The 15426-nt window shown below is 37.6% G+C and overlaps 1 protein-coding gene across 1 annotated transcript in view; it reads right to left on the bottom strand.

The window, feature by feature from the left end:
- Window positions 1–2610: 2610 nt before the first annotated feature.
- Window positions 2611–15426, bottom strand: part of LOC149168930 (uncharacterized) — a 48865-nt gene continuing 36049 nt past the window's right edge. Inside the window, exon 13 of the mRNA XM_089425020.1 lies at window positions 2611–3063. Coding sequence (XP_089281146.1) covers window positions 3044–3063 — 20 coding nt within the window. The 3' untranslated portion in view covers window positions 2611–3043. The remainder of the gene's footprint in view (window positions 3064–15426) is intronic.

Genomic DNA, 15426 nt, shown 5'->3' on the forward strand with positions numbered 1-15426 from the left:
AAACGCTCTAACTGGAAAGGGAGTCTAGAGAATTCTCCAAGGTATAGGACTATGGACAAAAATCATGATCAACAAATACATTGCTCCCTCCATAACCCCGGTCTGGATTAGAAACCCGCTCAAATCACATAAAAATGGGTCTATTATTTAGAAAGCATTTGTCCAAGGTTGTTCAGTTATTGGCAATGGGCTCAAATGGAAAGTAGGGAATGGACAAAGAGTCCTTAATGGAAAAAAATCCATGGATTGCCAACCAAATTGATCATCTCCACTCTAATCAACTCTTCCAAAAATTAAATGAAAAAGGATTCTACGCACTAAATCAAGTAGAAGCAAGGGTTTATCCCCAACTTTATCAAGATTGGCTATCCCCTGCCTTCTTAAATATGGAAGGGGCACTCGCTAAAGAATGGGAGAGATATATGAATACCCTAAGGAGACCACCAAACAACCTCTCTTAGAAATATAATCTCCTAATTTGGTGGTTGCCAAGCTCTTTTGACGATTGCTCCCCAAAATTCAATTGCATGCAACTAGCCCAACATTCAAGGCCATATGACCCCCCTCAATTGGGAAAAAGCTTTAGAAAGTCCACTGCTCATTTGTTCATCTCAATTCCTTTCACTCCAAATGTATGGAAAGAAACCCATGATAGAGAAGGGCATGAATATAATTGAAATGGTCCCAACATTGAAGATTGTTTAAAATCATGGCTTGAAACAAAACATAAATCGAAGTATAAAGCCCTTCCTTTGATAGTGGCATGGAGAATATGGCTGAAAACAAACCAAGTTATTTTCAAAAATCAAGGCCACTCATTTAAGAGTAGCCATACAAAGTTTGGGACGGTAAAATTTAATGTCTACTCTTAAAAAATCCCCTTCATTGCCTCTTCCAAAACCAATTATGTGCCAAGATACAAATAGGATTATTTTTGACAATGCAACCTGACATTTCCCTACGACTGATGTTGTGGGAGATTTAATGTATATAAGCAACTCTCATTTGTTCTTTCTTGGAAATATTGGACCTGCCACAAATAATTTTGCAGAGCTCTTTGCTCTAAATATTACTGTCAAGCTGGCAAAGAAATAAAATATCTCATCCATTCACATTTATGGTGACTCAAAAGTGGTTATAGATTGGATGAATGGCTCAATTAAGCAGAAATTACACTGTTCTACCTGTTTACCAATGTATTGTACTAAATAATTATTCATTTGGTTCATTATATTTGATCATCTTTATAAACATACAAAGAAAAAAAAATCAAGCAAATGTTTTGTGAAAAGGTGGATTGGAAATGGATGAACACAAAAACAACAAATGTATCAAAGATTTTCTTGACTTATAGCAACGAATAATCAGTCTTCCTAAGTAGGCAATTATTAAATGAACGCCTTTCATTAACACAACTTAAGAAGCCCTTCACAACTCTTCTATATTGCACAATCTTTTTATATAAATTTTGAGATACATAATAAAGTTTATATAATAGTTTTTTGAAAATATATATTTGTTCTTTACTAATAAAATTGTGAAAATATATATTAGTTTGGTAAAAATACAGCCTCTACAAGCAAACATATCCGTCATTTCTTATCCAAACTTGTTAACATCAAGAAAACTAAAAAAAAAAAAAACCTCTTTTTTTGATATAAAACTGTTAACTCCTGAGCAGTGACAATATTTTCACTGTTTTATTTGCATGAAACTGTATACTACCCGAGTATTGTCACTGTTTTATTTGTATGAAACTGTATACTACACTACCCCTGAGTATTGTCACTGTTTTATTTGTATAAAACTGTATACTACTGAGCAGCGACAATATTTTAGGCAAAACTTTATTAGGCAAAACTTTATAGACATACTAACCGAATACGCAAATGTACTTTTATTTTTTTATAAATAAAATAATATATATATATATATATATAAATTTATGTATATATAAATTTATGTAACATTATTTTTTAAAGCGAAAAACACTATTTTAATAAAAAGCAAAAAAACTCAAAATTCTCCAAAATTTTAATATCAAAATAGATATTACTTAATAATAACTCAAATCATAATAATTAAATCCAAAAAATATTCAATACGCCATTGTATCCCATAACCACTTAGCCTCAGTTCAATTGGAGATCATTGACTCCATGATCATCCGTCTTTAATTTAAAAATATGACAATAAGCATTCATTTTTAAAAAATCATGAGATGTTATTATTTAAGTATTTTAAACTGATGTTATTATTTAAGTATTTTAAACTGATTAAAATAAAATAAAGTTCTGAATAAACCGTTTTACAATAAAATACAAATATTGGGTAACAGTCCAAACCATTATTTCCCACCTCCAACTCAATGATAATCTAACTATTTTTGGTTTAAAAAAATATGGTAATAAGCATTCATAAAAATTTCTCGAGATCTCATTCATTCAAACAGATTGAAATGTGAAGAGTACTTTCAATTTGAAATGTAAATAGAGCTTGTAATTTTGAAACAAAAATTTACAAAGGCATCTGATCATCTAAGTGCATAATGTGGGTTAATTTCGAAATAAATCCACAAGGATATCTTGATTTAAATTATGACCAACGACAAAAGGAAATCAGCCTTTTGATTACTTCAGTGTAAAAAACAAAAGCTATTAGAATGCTAGTCGAAGCTTGAATTCGTGGCTTCAAGCCAACAACATGATCGGCTCAACGCCTCTGGGGACCTTCACTTAATAATTCATAAAGGCTGCTCGGAACTTTAAACCCATTCATTCAAGTACTTTAATTCCTAAACATTCAATCCAGTTGCTTGAAGGACCACTGAAAGTTAGTCGAAAACTGCCAACAAGGCGAGGCTTATATCTGCGATGTGCAGTTCAGAGAAGACCAGTTTTTGTAACTTCATACTCGCTCGGAGTTAGCTGAGGTGGCGAAACAGTTGAGCCCTGGTCTCAACCCTTCGGAAGTTGTGAACAAAATTGAATAATAACATGACTGTAAAAAATTAGATTGTGCAGCCTGGTAAACTCTGAAGCCTTCAAACACCAACAGCCTCCCCTGGATAAAGCAAGCAAACAACAGCGAACAGAAAGAATGTAAGTCATCTCTTAGTGTGCCAACATGTTACTACCAGGTTCTTTCTACATCTTTCTACATCAACCAATCTGTAACATAAAAGTTTGAATTTTAATAATTAAATTTAAGGAAAAAGGGGGGAGGGGGTTCATTAACAAAAACTCATTATTTTACATTCAATCATATTTTGAAAAAGGAGAAATAGACTTATCTGAATTTTCAAATTCTCTACAGTATTTGAGGGTAAGATTAACTGTGCAAAACTCCTGATACATCGGCGCATTCAGATCTAGCAATCTCCTAACAAAAGAATCAGCCTTAATGACAAATATAAAGGTGTGTGACCGAACCAATTGGCTCAATTGGCTCAAGATCAAAATAGACAACGCTGCAAACGAACTCGAAGTCTTTTTTTTTCAGAAGTAAAAGAACGCATGTCACTATATTTCCAGAAATATAGTCCAAATTATGAAGACGATGCCAAATACAACAGACCAGAGTGCAGTTGTCTCAATGACCAAATATAATAAAAAAAACATACAAATCACCATCAAAGACACAAACCGTAACCAAAATATATGTCCATAGTCCAGCAACAGAAAATGATGTATAACAGCGGAGAGCAAAAACCTATATAGCATATCGAGCCCGCCTGAAACATTGAGCACCGTGGATCATGGAGTGTCCAGAGACAATCAAAGCAAATCAAAATTCAACCTGGGAGGGACAGAGTCCCAACAGCCATGATGATGTTGTCAACCAGCAGAGTGATATGAAAACAACCTACCGTAGCCGAAATACCATGCTTTGACATGGCATCTGCAGTGTAATTATATTCTCGATGGATGTGCTGGAAGGAAATATGATGGAAAGGCCCCTTAAGGTATTTGATATTGCGAAACCAGCCTTGTAGATGAGGATGAGAGATACAAGAGATACCCAGCATGCGTTTGATTAGATGATTAGAGCTTGTGAGTCCCCAAAGATCTGGATGCTTTGTATATCCAGGAATTTGACAAACCACAATAAACCCTATAGTGCAATGGACTCAGCCTTCATATTTGTGCCTTTTCCCCATACCAGAATATCTTATCTTATACTGTTGTTCTGGATTAATGCGAAGCCAGCTCCACATCCACATGTTCCATCCCATGCCGCTCCATCAACATAACCAGCTGGACATGATATATGCGGAGCAGATTTTCTGGGAGCAATTTCTTTATCCATTGTGTTTGTCGCTTCATCCAGAAAACAATATTGTTGAGAATATGTTCTATATTAAGAGTCTTACCATCAAATATGATGGAGTTTCTAGCCTTCCAGATTTCCCAAAAAACCACAAGGGGTATGGCCAATTGTTCTTTTGGATCTCCCGCTCCACCACATCAAACAAGAATCAATTGAGTCATGTACCATATGAGTGAAAGAAAATAAGATAGAGATCCTGCGCCATACCTCTACAGCGATCGGACAGTCCAACAGTAGGTGAAAATTGTTTTCCTCAGCCATCTTGCACAATACACATTGACCAGGTCCATGTATACCCCTTTTCATCAAGTTTTCCTAAGTCAGCGTTTTGTTTCTCCATGCGAGCCATGCATATAAAATAGTCTCGCACGGGACCTGTGTTTTCCAAAATCTACTGAACCAGCATGTGTGCTGAAGGTTGAACGTGACGCCACATATGAACAAGTATGTATCAGCGACAGATATAGATCCCCGGTGAAATAGACGGTCCCACGCTTCCCTCGTCATTTTTGCATATGCCAGATCTGCACAGCGCTTCAATAAATCTGTCCCATTTCCCGATAGCTTCACCTGTCAAACCAATATCCTCCGCTCTCTTCCATACAGGTATGATTCTGTTCCATGTATTGATGGCTTGTGCAAGATAAATAATACCCCTGGAATTTTACCTAGCTATCAAATCTTCTGAGCAGATAGGATCCATCTCCGTGCCCAGGATACGATCTCTGCCAATCATAATATGCTTCCCCGAGCCAAAGGACCAGCAGGGTCGCTTTAGGAGCCAAGTCTTAATTTTGTTAAAGCTTATCCAAATGGTGGATCTGGTTGGTTTGCCAATCAAGCCATCTCTCATCCGGATTTCTGCCTTAATGCCCCCTAAGTATTTTGTTCGAATGATGTCTCCCCACAGACATTTGCCAAATAAACCACGCCATAGGGATTTTGTTAAAAGAGCCCATACAAAGACTTTCAGATTCAGGATCCCCCAACCTCCAAATTGCTTTGGAATGGTGAGTTTTTGCAATTTGATTAGATGGAATTTGAAACATTTTCCTGAGCCTGCCCATATGAATTTGGCCATAATACTGTCAATTTTTTGAATGATCGTGGCTGGGAGGCAGAATAGGTGTGCCCAGTAAACTGCGAGTTGCTGCAAAACATATCGCGTAAGCATGACTCTGCCCCCGAGAGTCAAACATCAGTGCTCCCATCCAGATATTTTCCTATGAAATTTGTCAGCGATCCATAGCCAGTCATTTACCTTACAATTATTTGGTTTAACGTTGAAGCCCAAATGTTTTAGTCCTGAAACAATCAGTTGTGTAGCCGCGCCAAACAGATTAGCGATGTGTTCAATCTCCTCCTGTTGACCCTCCGCATATAGTAACATAGATTTTCCTTTATTAATTATAAATCCAGATGCGTTACCAAACCTGCAAAAGATGTTGTGAAGTGTAGCCCACTACAACCTGGAAAGCATTCCAAAAATCAAAATATCATCTACAAAGAAGCTATGTGTAACCCTTATGTCACGACCCAAAGTGAGTCCATGGAATCGTTGCTCCATGCAGGCTGCTTTAATTTTATGACTGAGTCCACCCATGACGAGAATAAAAAGCAATGGCGATAATGAGCATCCCTGCCAAAGTCCTCTTCCCGCACCAAAGAATTTTGTGGGGTATCCATTAATTATAAAAGTGTATTGTACTGATGATATGCACGACATAATCGATTCAATGTTTTGCATATCCAAACTGATCCTATGAAGAATGATGCGGAGAAATGCACAATCAACAGTCATAAGCTTTTTGTAAATCCACCTTCATGACAATTGCTTCCATTTTCTTCGTGTGGATGGAATGTAGGCATTCCTGTGCTGTGGCTACAGTATTATGAATCAACCTGTCTTGTAAGAACCCATATTGTTCCCGAGAAATATATGAGGACAGGGTTGACTTTATTCGAATTGCAATGGTCTTGGAAATAAGCTTGTATATTAGATTACATAACGATATGGATGTGTAATCCTTGAAGGACTCCAACTCCTTTTGCTTCGGAATGAGAGCAATGAACGTGGAGTTGATGGATCCTGCAATATGTCCCCTAATTCTGAACTCTTCCACCATTTGGACTAAATCCAGCCCAAATAAGTCAAAAAAATGAATGAAGAATTCAATCGTCCAGCCATCTGGTCCGGAGCATTTATCCTTTGCGAAGGATTTTAGTACCTTAAGTATTTCCTCCAAATCAACAAACTTGTATAATTCCCAATTTTTAGCCTGGTCGAACATGGTGGGATAGGAGTGTGAAACCCAAATCTGGTCTTCATGTTGTGTATCCCCCCACTCCTTATAGGACTCAAAGAAGGAAATTGCTTCCTTCTAGATATCTCGAGTGGAATGTACCATCTTGCCATTTGAATCTTTAATGCTCTAGATAGTATTGATGTTCCTCTTGTAAATTGCATATATGTGGAAAAGTTTAGCGTTCATGTCCCCCTCTTTAAGCCACAGTGCTCTACTTTTCAATCGCCGAGTGACCTCCTAAATATGTAGGATCTTCTTCTTTTTTCCCTCCAACTCCTTTAAACTATTGATGAGGTCTAGGGAAGGGTTTCCAACATCCAGGATCTTGCCTATTCTTTCCAATTCCCTTTTGATGCCAACTAATTCCTTTATCATGGTTCTTTTCTTATTACGCTCCCACTTTTTGACCTCCGATTTTAATGCTTGTCGTTTCCCATGGATGGCTTGCAATGGGTTGAGAATCTGTTGCCCTGTGTTGTGTCCAGAAAGCTTTAATCAGAGCGTTAAAATCGGCATCCTTGAGCCATATTCGGTTAAATTTGAATGGCATGCCCAAGCACGTCTTCTCCCTCCGCCACTATAATATAATGGGCAAATGATCAAAGATGTGAGTTTTCAAGACATCGGACTGAAGGAATCCCAATCACTCAACAAGGTTTTCGTGGACCAAAAACTGATCAAGTCTCTTGCCAATATGTTGGGAGCCTGCCCTAACATTGTGCCAAGTGGGCATTGTAGGATGGGGACGAATATCCAACAGATTATTGTCACTGAAGATCGATTGGAGTCTATCCGCAAGCGTATCCTTTCTACAATCTGAGCCCCAACATTCCTCCAAAGAAACAGTGGCATTAAAATCCCCAGCCACAATGAGAGAGCCAATCTTGAGTATGTCTAATGCATCCAAACGGTCCCAAAATGTAGTTTGATCCCGGTCTGGGGCATATAATATAAGTACATGTAGACGACCAGCCAGTCCCCTGAGAAGACATGTGAGAAAGATACATGCAAAACATCTATATGCCTAGAAAGTAGCCCATCTTGGATTCCAAAGTGTCGCCAAGCCACCTGAAAGGCCCAATGAGTCAACAGCCACCATATGCCAGTTAGGGAGCATTTTCTGGAAATATTCAAGCACCCTGTGAGCATTCATCATAATTTCTTGTAAAAGGATGATGAGGGAACGAGCGAATGAGAAAAGATCTCTGAGGGAGAGGAACTTTTGTGAGTCCGTCAGATATTAAGGGATTAGCATAGAGGCATGTTGCATGTTGGTCGAGCATGGATGCTCTAAGGGCCCATTGGTTCAATAGAAGTGCTAATAGGAATATCAATGAGGGAAGATGAATCAGTGAAGGGGATGGGTCCGATTTTAGGGCAACCCTGAAAATGGCAACTACCCCTCCCCCCACGGCGACAAATAGTGATATTGAGAGCCGAATTGGGGCTAATAAAAGGTGAAACCTTAGATTGTCCCCGATGTATGCAAAGGGTGTGAAGATCGAGGGTTGGGTTCAACAAGCAAAAAATCAATGTCGTTGTCCACCGAATTTCGAGGAGATGATTCAGGCGAAGGAGGAGTGCAGGGAGAACACTGAGGGGGCAAAATGAGAGAATGAGGGCATTTATGCAATATCCGCAAAAGGGATTGATGATTAGCAAAGTTCAAATTCTCAAGGGGCATCAATGAAGTAGGAGGCCAGGGTGAAATAGTTCAGAGAACAGAGGGAGGAGATGTGGGGTGGGTTAAGTGGGGAGGTTTAGGAGGCCAAGTTGTGGTCATTGTCTGCAAAATACTAGAGTTTGTCGAACCAATAGGGGAGGATCAAGGGGAGTAAAGTACAACGATGGGGGAAGTTGACAACAGGTACCCATTTACATTCAAACCAAGAGAAGTGGGATAAATACAAGGTGAGGTACCTTTAAGAGGCGATCGATATCTTTGATGATTCAAACCAGCTCCACTGTTTTCTCGGGCACGTCGATTATCAGCCTCTCATCCTGCATCATCTCGACACTACACAAGCTTGCCAACTGTCGTTTTATTTATGAGTTGTCGAGGGCATTGTGCCATGAGATGCCCTGTGTGGTGACAAATAAGACAACGAAATGGGATACTCCAGTATTCCAATCTCCAGTGGGTGCGGATTTGCTCCCAAACCATATCAATGTGCACAAGAAGGCCCCCAGAGAAACCTAATTCGACCAGGATCCAAGCGACCCTTTTGTCCCTAGCCCCCAAACACTTTGGATCCAAATAAATGGACCTTCCAATCGAATTTCCAATGTCTATCAAAACTCTTATGGTCCAAAATTCAATGGGAAATCCCAGCAACTTCACCCATATCAATTTGTTTTGAGTGTCTCTGAGAGGATTAAAATCGATATACCATGGGTGAAGAGATAGGAAACTATGTCCCCTAACCCACGGCAATTTGAGGATTTTATCTAGGTCCTCCTGATGTGTGGAAGTTGTACCAAGCATTCATAAGCCGACTGACAATAAGTGTGTATCCAAGAAGCGATTTCCACTACGTCGATACCCATTCCCGCATCTCCACTTGATGTAAATCCAAGAAGTACCAGTGTCCCACCAGTGCATGTCTTTTGCAAACTAATCACTCGATCCAAGAGGACGTCATAACTAAAACTTAGCAACTTCATCTAAGAGAAGTCTCAATCATCCCACGTCGATGTCTAGTCTTAAGAGCCAGAGAAGAGTCATGTCGCAACACAAAGTGAGGATGATCAACATGCAAGACAAGTGTTCGACCCTCCTCAAGAGGATGAGCATGGGAGGTGGTCGTGTTAGGATGAAGTGATAAGGCATGGGTCGAGGATGACAAATGGACAACCAAATGGGAAACGTGGAGCGTTGTCTTCTGAGCCGCATGGGAAGTCAAAAAGGGGCCATGCAAGTGTGTCGATTCAACATCCAAGGTGGCGTGGATATATGCCTCGCACTCTGAGGTGTCAGATTTGAATAGGTCAAACAAGTCCATAGGCCCAGGGGATGGGGCAAGCAAGGTGAAGTGACAAATCCAACACAAAGAGGCAGAGTAGGTAAGTGAGGTACAGGTGTCAGCAATATGTAGGATATGGAAACTAAGGAAATCCAGTGCAGAGACAAGTAGTAATGGGGGTTGAACTAAAGATCACTAAATTATGCCTCGAAAGGCAACACACCATACCACAAGTCCCGCCAAAAGACAAATGGGTATAGCGTAATACCTACAGAAGGTAGATCCCTAATGTCACCATGCCACCGATCCAGATCCCAATTTGGCAAAATTAATGAAGGCAAAAAGGAAATTCTGAAATTCCAACCCACGGCCAATTGGAACACCCAACAATCCGAGGGAAATCTAAAAATTAGCGTGGCGTCTTAATGGTGCCTCGAAATGCATCCATCAACCTCACGTACAAGATACCGCAACAAATTTGAAAATGGTCAAAAATGGAAATAGGTGGATAGTTTCGACTAGGGCCACCGAAAAAAGTGCACCACCCCAGCAAACCCAGAACAAGCAGACCGAGAAAACATATCAAAATTCTATTGTGCATGAATGCAATTGTGTGAAACCATCATCCATCACAGAGACAACAACAACAACAACCCAAACATGTCCACCATCTATTGCAACATCTAAACCCAAAGTTTTTGCAACATCGAGAAATGGTGAAAGAACTAATCCACTTCCTCCAGGGAGTAGTGTAATTAGTGGTCTCAAGACAAGTCTTGGGGTCATGGACCAAGTCAAGACAAGCTACCTTAAGAATCTCAGTCCACAAAGGCATATGGTCTCTTACGAAGAAGTCGCAATTGGTCACAGATGATACAATATAGGATATAGACAACAATGAGGAAGATGATAGTGATGTGGAGGATTTCAAAAGAGAGGAGGGAAAAGATGACCGAGGATGATGCAGCCCAAATCAATCTAAGACAAGTCCAAAAAGAGAGAAGAAGAAAAGGACAAGAAGGTCCCTGACCAGCAAGGATATAGTGCCAATAACGAGGATGTATGTAAATGGTTCAAGAACAAAAGGGAACAGATAATAAAAGGACAAAGTGTGGTCTCGTTCAATCCAAAAGTCTAGAGCAAAAGAAACAACCAAATGACGATAACAAACGCACCGCATCGAGAAAGCTTCCTTTTTTAAAATACCAAAACAATATTACCTCATACGATAGCAATAAATCATGGAACTTACAATCAAAGGACATGGAGGGCACTGCAATACTGTTGCTTCATCTACAACAAGCACTATTTTGTTGTATGTGTGGCAAAGACAAGCTCTGGATGTGATCCCGCCTCAATTTGAAGGCTCTCCAATCTTGTTGCTTGCTCATTAGGCTTTAGTCTTCTCTACTTGCCCCCAACCATGGAAGTTTATAAAAGAACTCAAAGTCTCTCATGCTTCAACACTCCTCCTGAGTCGGGGTGCTCTAAAACTATATTAAAAAGCAATAAACATGAGCTTCGTTGCAGCCATATGGAAAATGCACAAACAATCAAAGTTGATCTTAAACTTTCAAAGTAGGGAAAGAAAACTTATTGGCCATTGCAATGATAATGATCAGATCAAACAAAGGAGACCAATTGGTTTGCTTCATGTTTCCTACGAGGTACTACCTTAAGTCCTAACAAGCAAAATCAAATTAAATCTACACTTGTAGACTCCCCCATTGTTTGATTTAATCAGCACACTGAGCATTAAAAACCAGCTAATATTGCACAATCAAATAAAATCGTAGGAAAGCATTGTATGGGCAAGGAAGTTACACAAAGGGTACCTTTCTAAAGACTGGCTTCAACAAAATTTACAAGAAAATTCATTGGAATTTCATCCTCGATGTGTTCTTATTGCTCGCATTCAATAGATGTTACTCGACTCGTGAAGATGCCCTTTAGCATATTATATGTTATTGTTACCGTTAAAGCTATGTTGCACAAAACTTCTAGGAACTTGACTTTTCGAGCCAAACACATTCAAGATTTTGAAATTTGACCATCATATAATCATCTATGTAACTTAATATAGACTTGGTTTTCCCTCTAAATTGTCATCTATGGGTCTTATTCCCTTTTTTCTTGTTAGATATTATGTTGTTTACTTATTTAAAATTTTCTATATATATATATATATATGACATTTTGGCAAACATTTCAGCCAACGTTTCCATTTTTTAGAAGTGACGTTTCTAAACGTACCCGTTTCCAAAACTCTGAAACGCTTTGGCGCTTCGTATAACTTAACGTTAAAAATACCTTCTTGAAGCTACTCAAGTTCAAGGCAAATCCAAATCCTTGTCTTCCCAATGGTAAGAAGTTTCTAAATGTTCATTGTGTGAGCAAATCACTTCGCCCCACAATTGAGCCAAACCTATGTTAAAAACAATATGTTGTGTGGATTTTTTCGCTAAAGCAATAGGAGCAATGGTCAGGAAAAGACCAATATATAATATACAACTTTTTAAGAAGCCAATATAAAATATATCGCTTTATTGATTGGCTGGTCAAAAGTGGTATATTATATAGCTATGTCAAACAATAAGATACTTGGTATTTGTTTGAGTTGATGTGTCTTTGAAAGATTCCATGAAATTTGGTTGTGAACAAGTTTGAAAGCAAGCATTAGAGATGGATCTTCCAAGATGTTCCACCAAGAGGTATAGTGCCCTAGTGCCCATTGAACATCATTTTTCTAATAAGTTATTTTATTATTCTCTTTTCTTTTTCTTCTATGATAATGTTCCAAGAGGTATAACCATTATATAAATATTGATTCCTGAATAAGATATGTTACTATTTTCTTTCATTTTTCCTCCTATGACAAGATATAGAAAAATACAAATGCTTCTTAGACCATTTCTTTTAGCAAAAAAGAGTAAAGAGGCTTTCCATTATTTATTTGTATTTTGCTAAGGAAAACTAGTAAGCTTGGTGAAATTGATACACAAACTCGCGGAGCAATAATGACAGCTACATGGATTGTAAAGGCTATGAGTGGGAATGCACCTGAGTAGAATGTAAAGGCTACAAGTGGGAATGCACCTTAGTAGATTATTCTTTGTCATCAACTACAAAATGGCATCCATGTAGTGAACATAAAAGGTCCTTTCAACAATGTGTAATATGTTTGGTGGAGTTGAGGCTTCCAAAACATGGGGATCAAGTGTTTTTATGAAGGATTGATATACTTTGCAATGAATGTTCAAAGAATTGCATCAAGACTTCAACCAACATACAAACACAAGAGATCTAATTGCAAAATTAATTTATACCTTCTCTCTCAAAGAATGGATAGATTGACCTTATTGCATAATAGTTAGGGTGACGTATCACACTATTACAAAGAGGAAAGAACCAAGCTTGATCACTTAAGAGGGAAGTAAACTACCACCCAATTTTTGAAAGAAACTAGGAAAATGATCTGGGATCAAAAAGATCACCAAGTTTATTAGCGTTTCTATCTTGTTTTGGTGACCTGTGGTTGTAGATTAGGGTTGATAAGAGAGACTTTAGGTTAATTTATGCAGCAAATAAGGCTAGAAAATTAACAAAAATGAGGAAATTTAACAAGGATTTAGTCTCCTTTATGCTTTTGGTGTGTTGATTATTATGTGTCAAATGAAAGAGAATTGGAAATTCAATATCCCCACTTGAGTATTATTTCCAACTCTTGTTCATTACATGCATACAAGTCTTATTATAGATATAACTATCTTTAGGGGTTGAATTATGACCTATCCAAATTGTAATCATGATTTTATATTATTTTAGGGCTTTTAGACTAAATTTAGAAAATTAACTTGGTTTCCCTCATATAAATAGAGGGAAGTCAATTTCTCTTATTCATTATCACACTTGGAGATCAACTCACACTAGCAACTCCCCTCTTCTCTCTCGTACACTATGGAGCACTAGCATAATGAATTTCTCTTGGAGGATGTTTGTTCTATAGTTCTTCCTTGGATGATTATTGGTGGTTCTTTGATGATATGTAAGTTTTCTTCCATCTTGCACTTGTTGATGAACTAGAGCTTAATGAAATTTTGACCAAGGTTTTGTTGACATTTTATGGCTCTAAAAACTCCCAACACAATATTTTCATCAAGTTTCCCTTGAGATGACCTACGTTTAGCTCCATCCCTTTCAGTGTCCAAGAAGATTGAAGGAAGTTAGGGTTAAAGAGTTGATGAGCACTAGTTTATCTTACTCAATTTCTTTGAATTGACATCCACTTTTATTCTTCCATAAATTTCTACTCCTATCATTAGCTCTTGATTGAGAAAGGTAGTAGTCTTATCTCTTGTGCCAACTCCTTTAAAAAAAAACATAAATATTTTATTATATGTTTTCTAGAGTAAATCAAGGTTAAATTACAACAAAATCATTCATTTTCAACATTATTTACCTTAGATATCATTGTCCTAGGGTCATGATTTGTATACATGTGGAAAAATAAATAAATAAAAATAACATTTTACATGCATTTTTCAACAATAAATTAGGATTGACATCTAGGGTGTATCTTGTTGTTATATGTGCTTTCCACCCAAAAAAAAAAAAAATGATGTAATTTATTCTCTTGTTTGCTTATTAATTATCCCTAGTTTCTCATTTGCTTATTATAGTTTCTAAGGCTATTTTCTTGTGGTTCTTATTAACTTTTACATGCTATAAATTTCTTATTGAAACACTAGTTTATGACAAAAAGGTGCAACTTCTTGCTTGCATGTGTTTGGGAACTTGTTTGAGCATGTACTTTTCAAACTAAGCCTTTTAGATGTTATTCATAGGGACCTTTGAACTCACTCTCTTCAAATTGTACCTCAAATCACCCAAACCCTAAATGTTGCATACTTGGACTCCTATTGTAAAACCCTTAGGGGGCATTTAGCCTAACCCTGATCAAGTTACTTGATCCCTATGGTCTACTAAAAAACTCTCTTGTGGGGATTGTATCCAACCATAGAAACAATGGGAATGATTGCTAAGGTGACAACGTATAGCTCTCATTGTTGTATTCAATCTAGGTTACTTAGTGAGACTTTGCACTAGGGCACTAGATTTTGAAGTAACAATTAAATAAAATAACAAATTGATACACATGGCAAAACCACTTGAGTTACAGTAAAGTTTGACTAAATAAACACCTCAAAGAGCATATCCTAACAAATTAAAATCATATCAAGACCCCAATTAGTGCACATATACCAAAAGGTATCTAAATTTACAAAGAGACCCAAATGAATCAACCAAAACACATATCGTAGCCAAACATGCAACTAAGGACAAATCCTAAACAGGGACCTGCAAAGGCAATACACATCAAATGGAAAACCGCAATTTTACTTCTAGACAAAGGCAAGGGACTCTAAAGGATACACTTGAACATACCAAGAGCCATCACTAAAATGGATAAGAGGACCTTGGTGTAGTGTTAAAGTGGGTTGTTAATGGCCAATGAACCATAAAATACCCCACACAAACATTTGAAAGTATGTTTATGGTTATACAAAGTACAAAAGCCATGCACTACATATGTAACTCCTTTTGCAGGTAATAAATTAACAAAATTTCCACACATAAGCAAACATGCAAGGAAAGGAATCAACAAATTAATTGCTTAGAAAACCTATCAATCATTATTGAAAACTAAAGTAAATTAGCAAACAGGTATTCATAACATTTTCAAAGAACATTTTGATCATCAACTTGTATGATATAAATTTAGACACACCAAGACCAATTCAAGAAGACTAAAAATACCCTATGTGAAG

The sequence above is a fragment of the Pinus tabuliformis genome, chromosome 4_2 (genome assembly GCF_031772625.1).
Source record: "Pinus tabuliformis cultivar Carrire ecotype Pingquan chromosome 4_2, CPIR1, whole genome shotgun sequence".
NCBI classification, from domain to species: Eukaryota; Viridiplantae; Streptophyta; class Pinopsida; order Pinales; family Pinaceae; genus Pinus; species Pinus tabuliformis.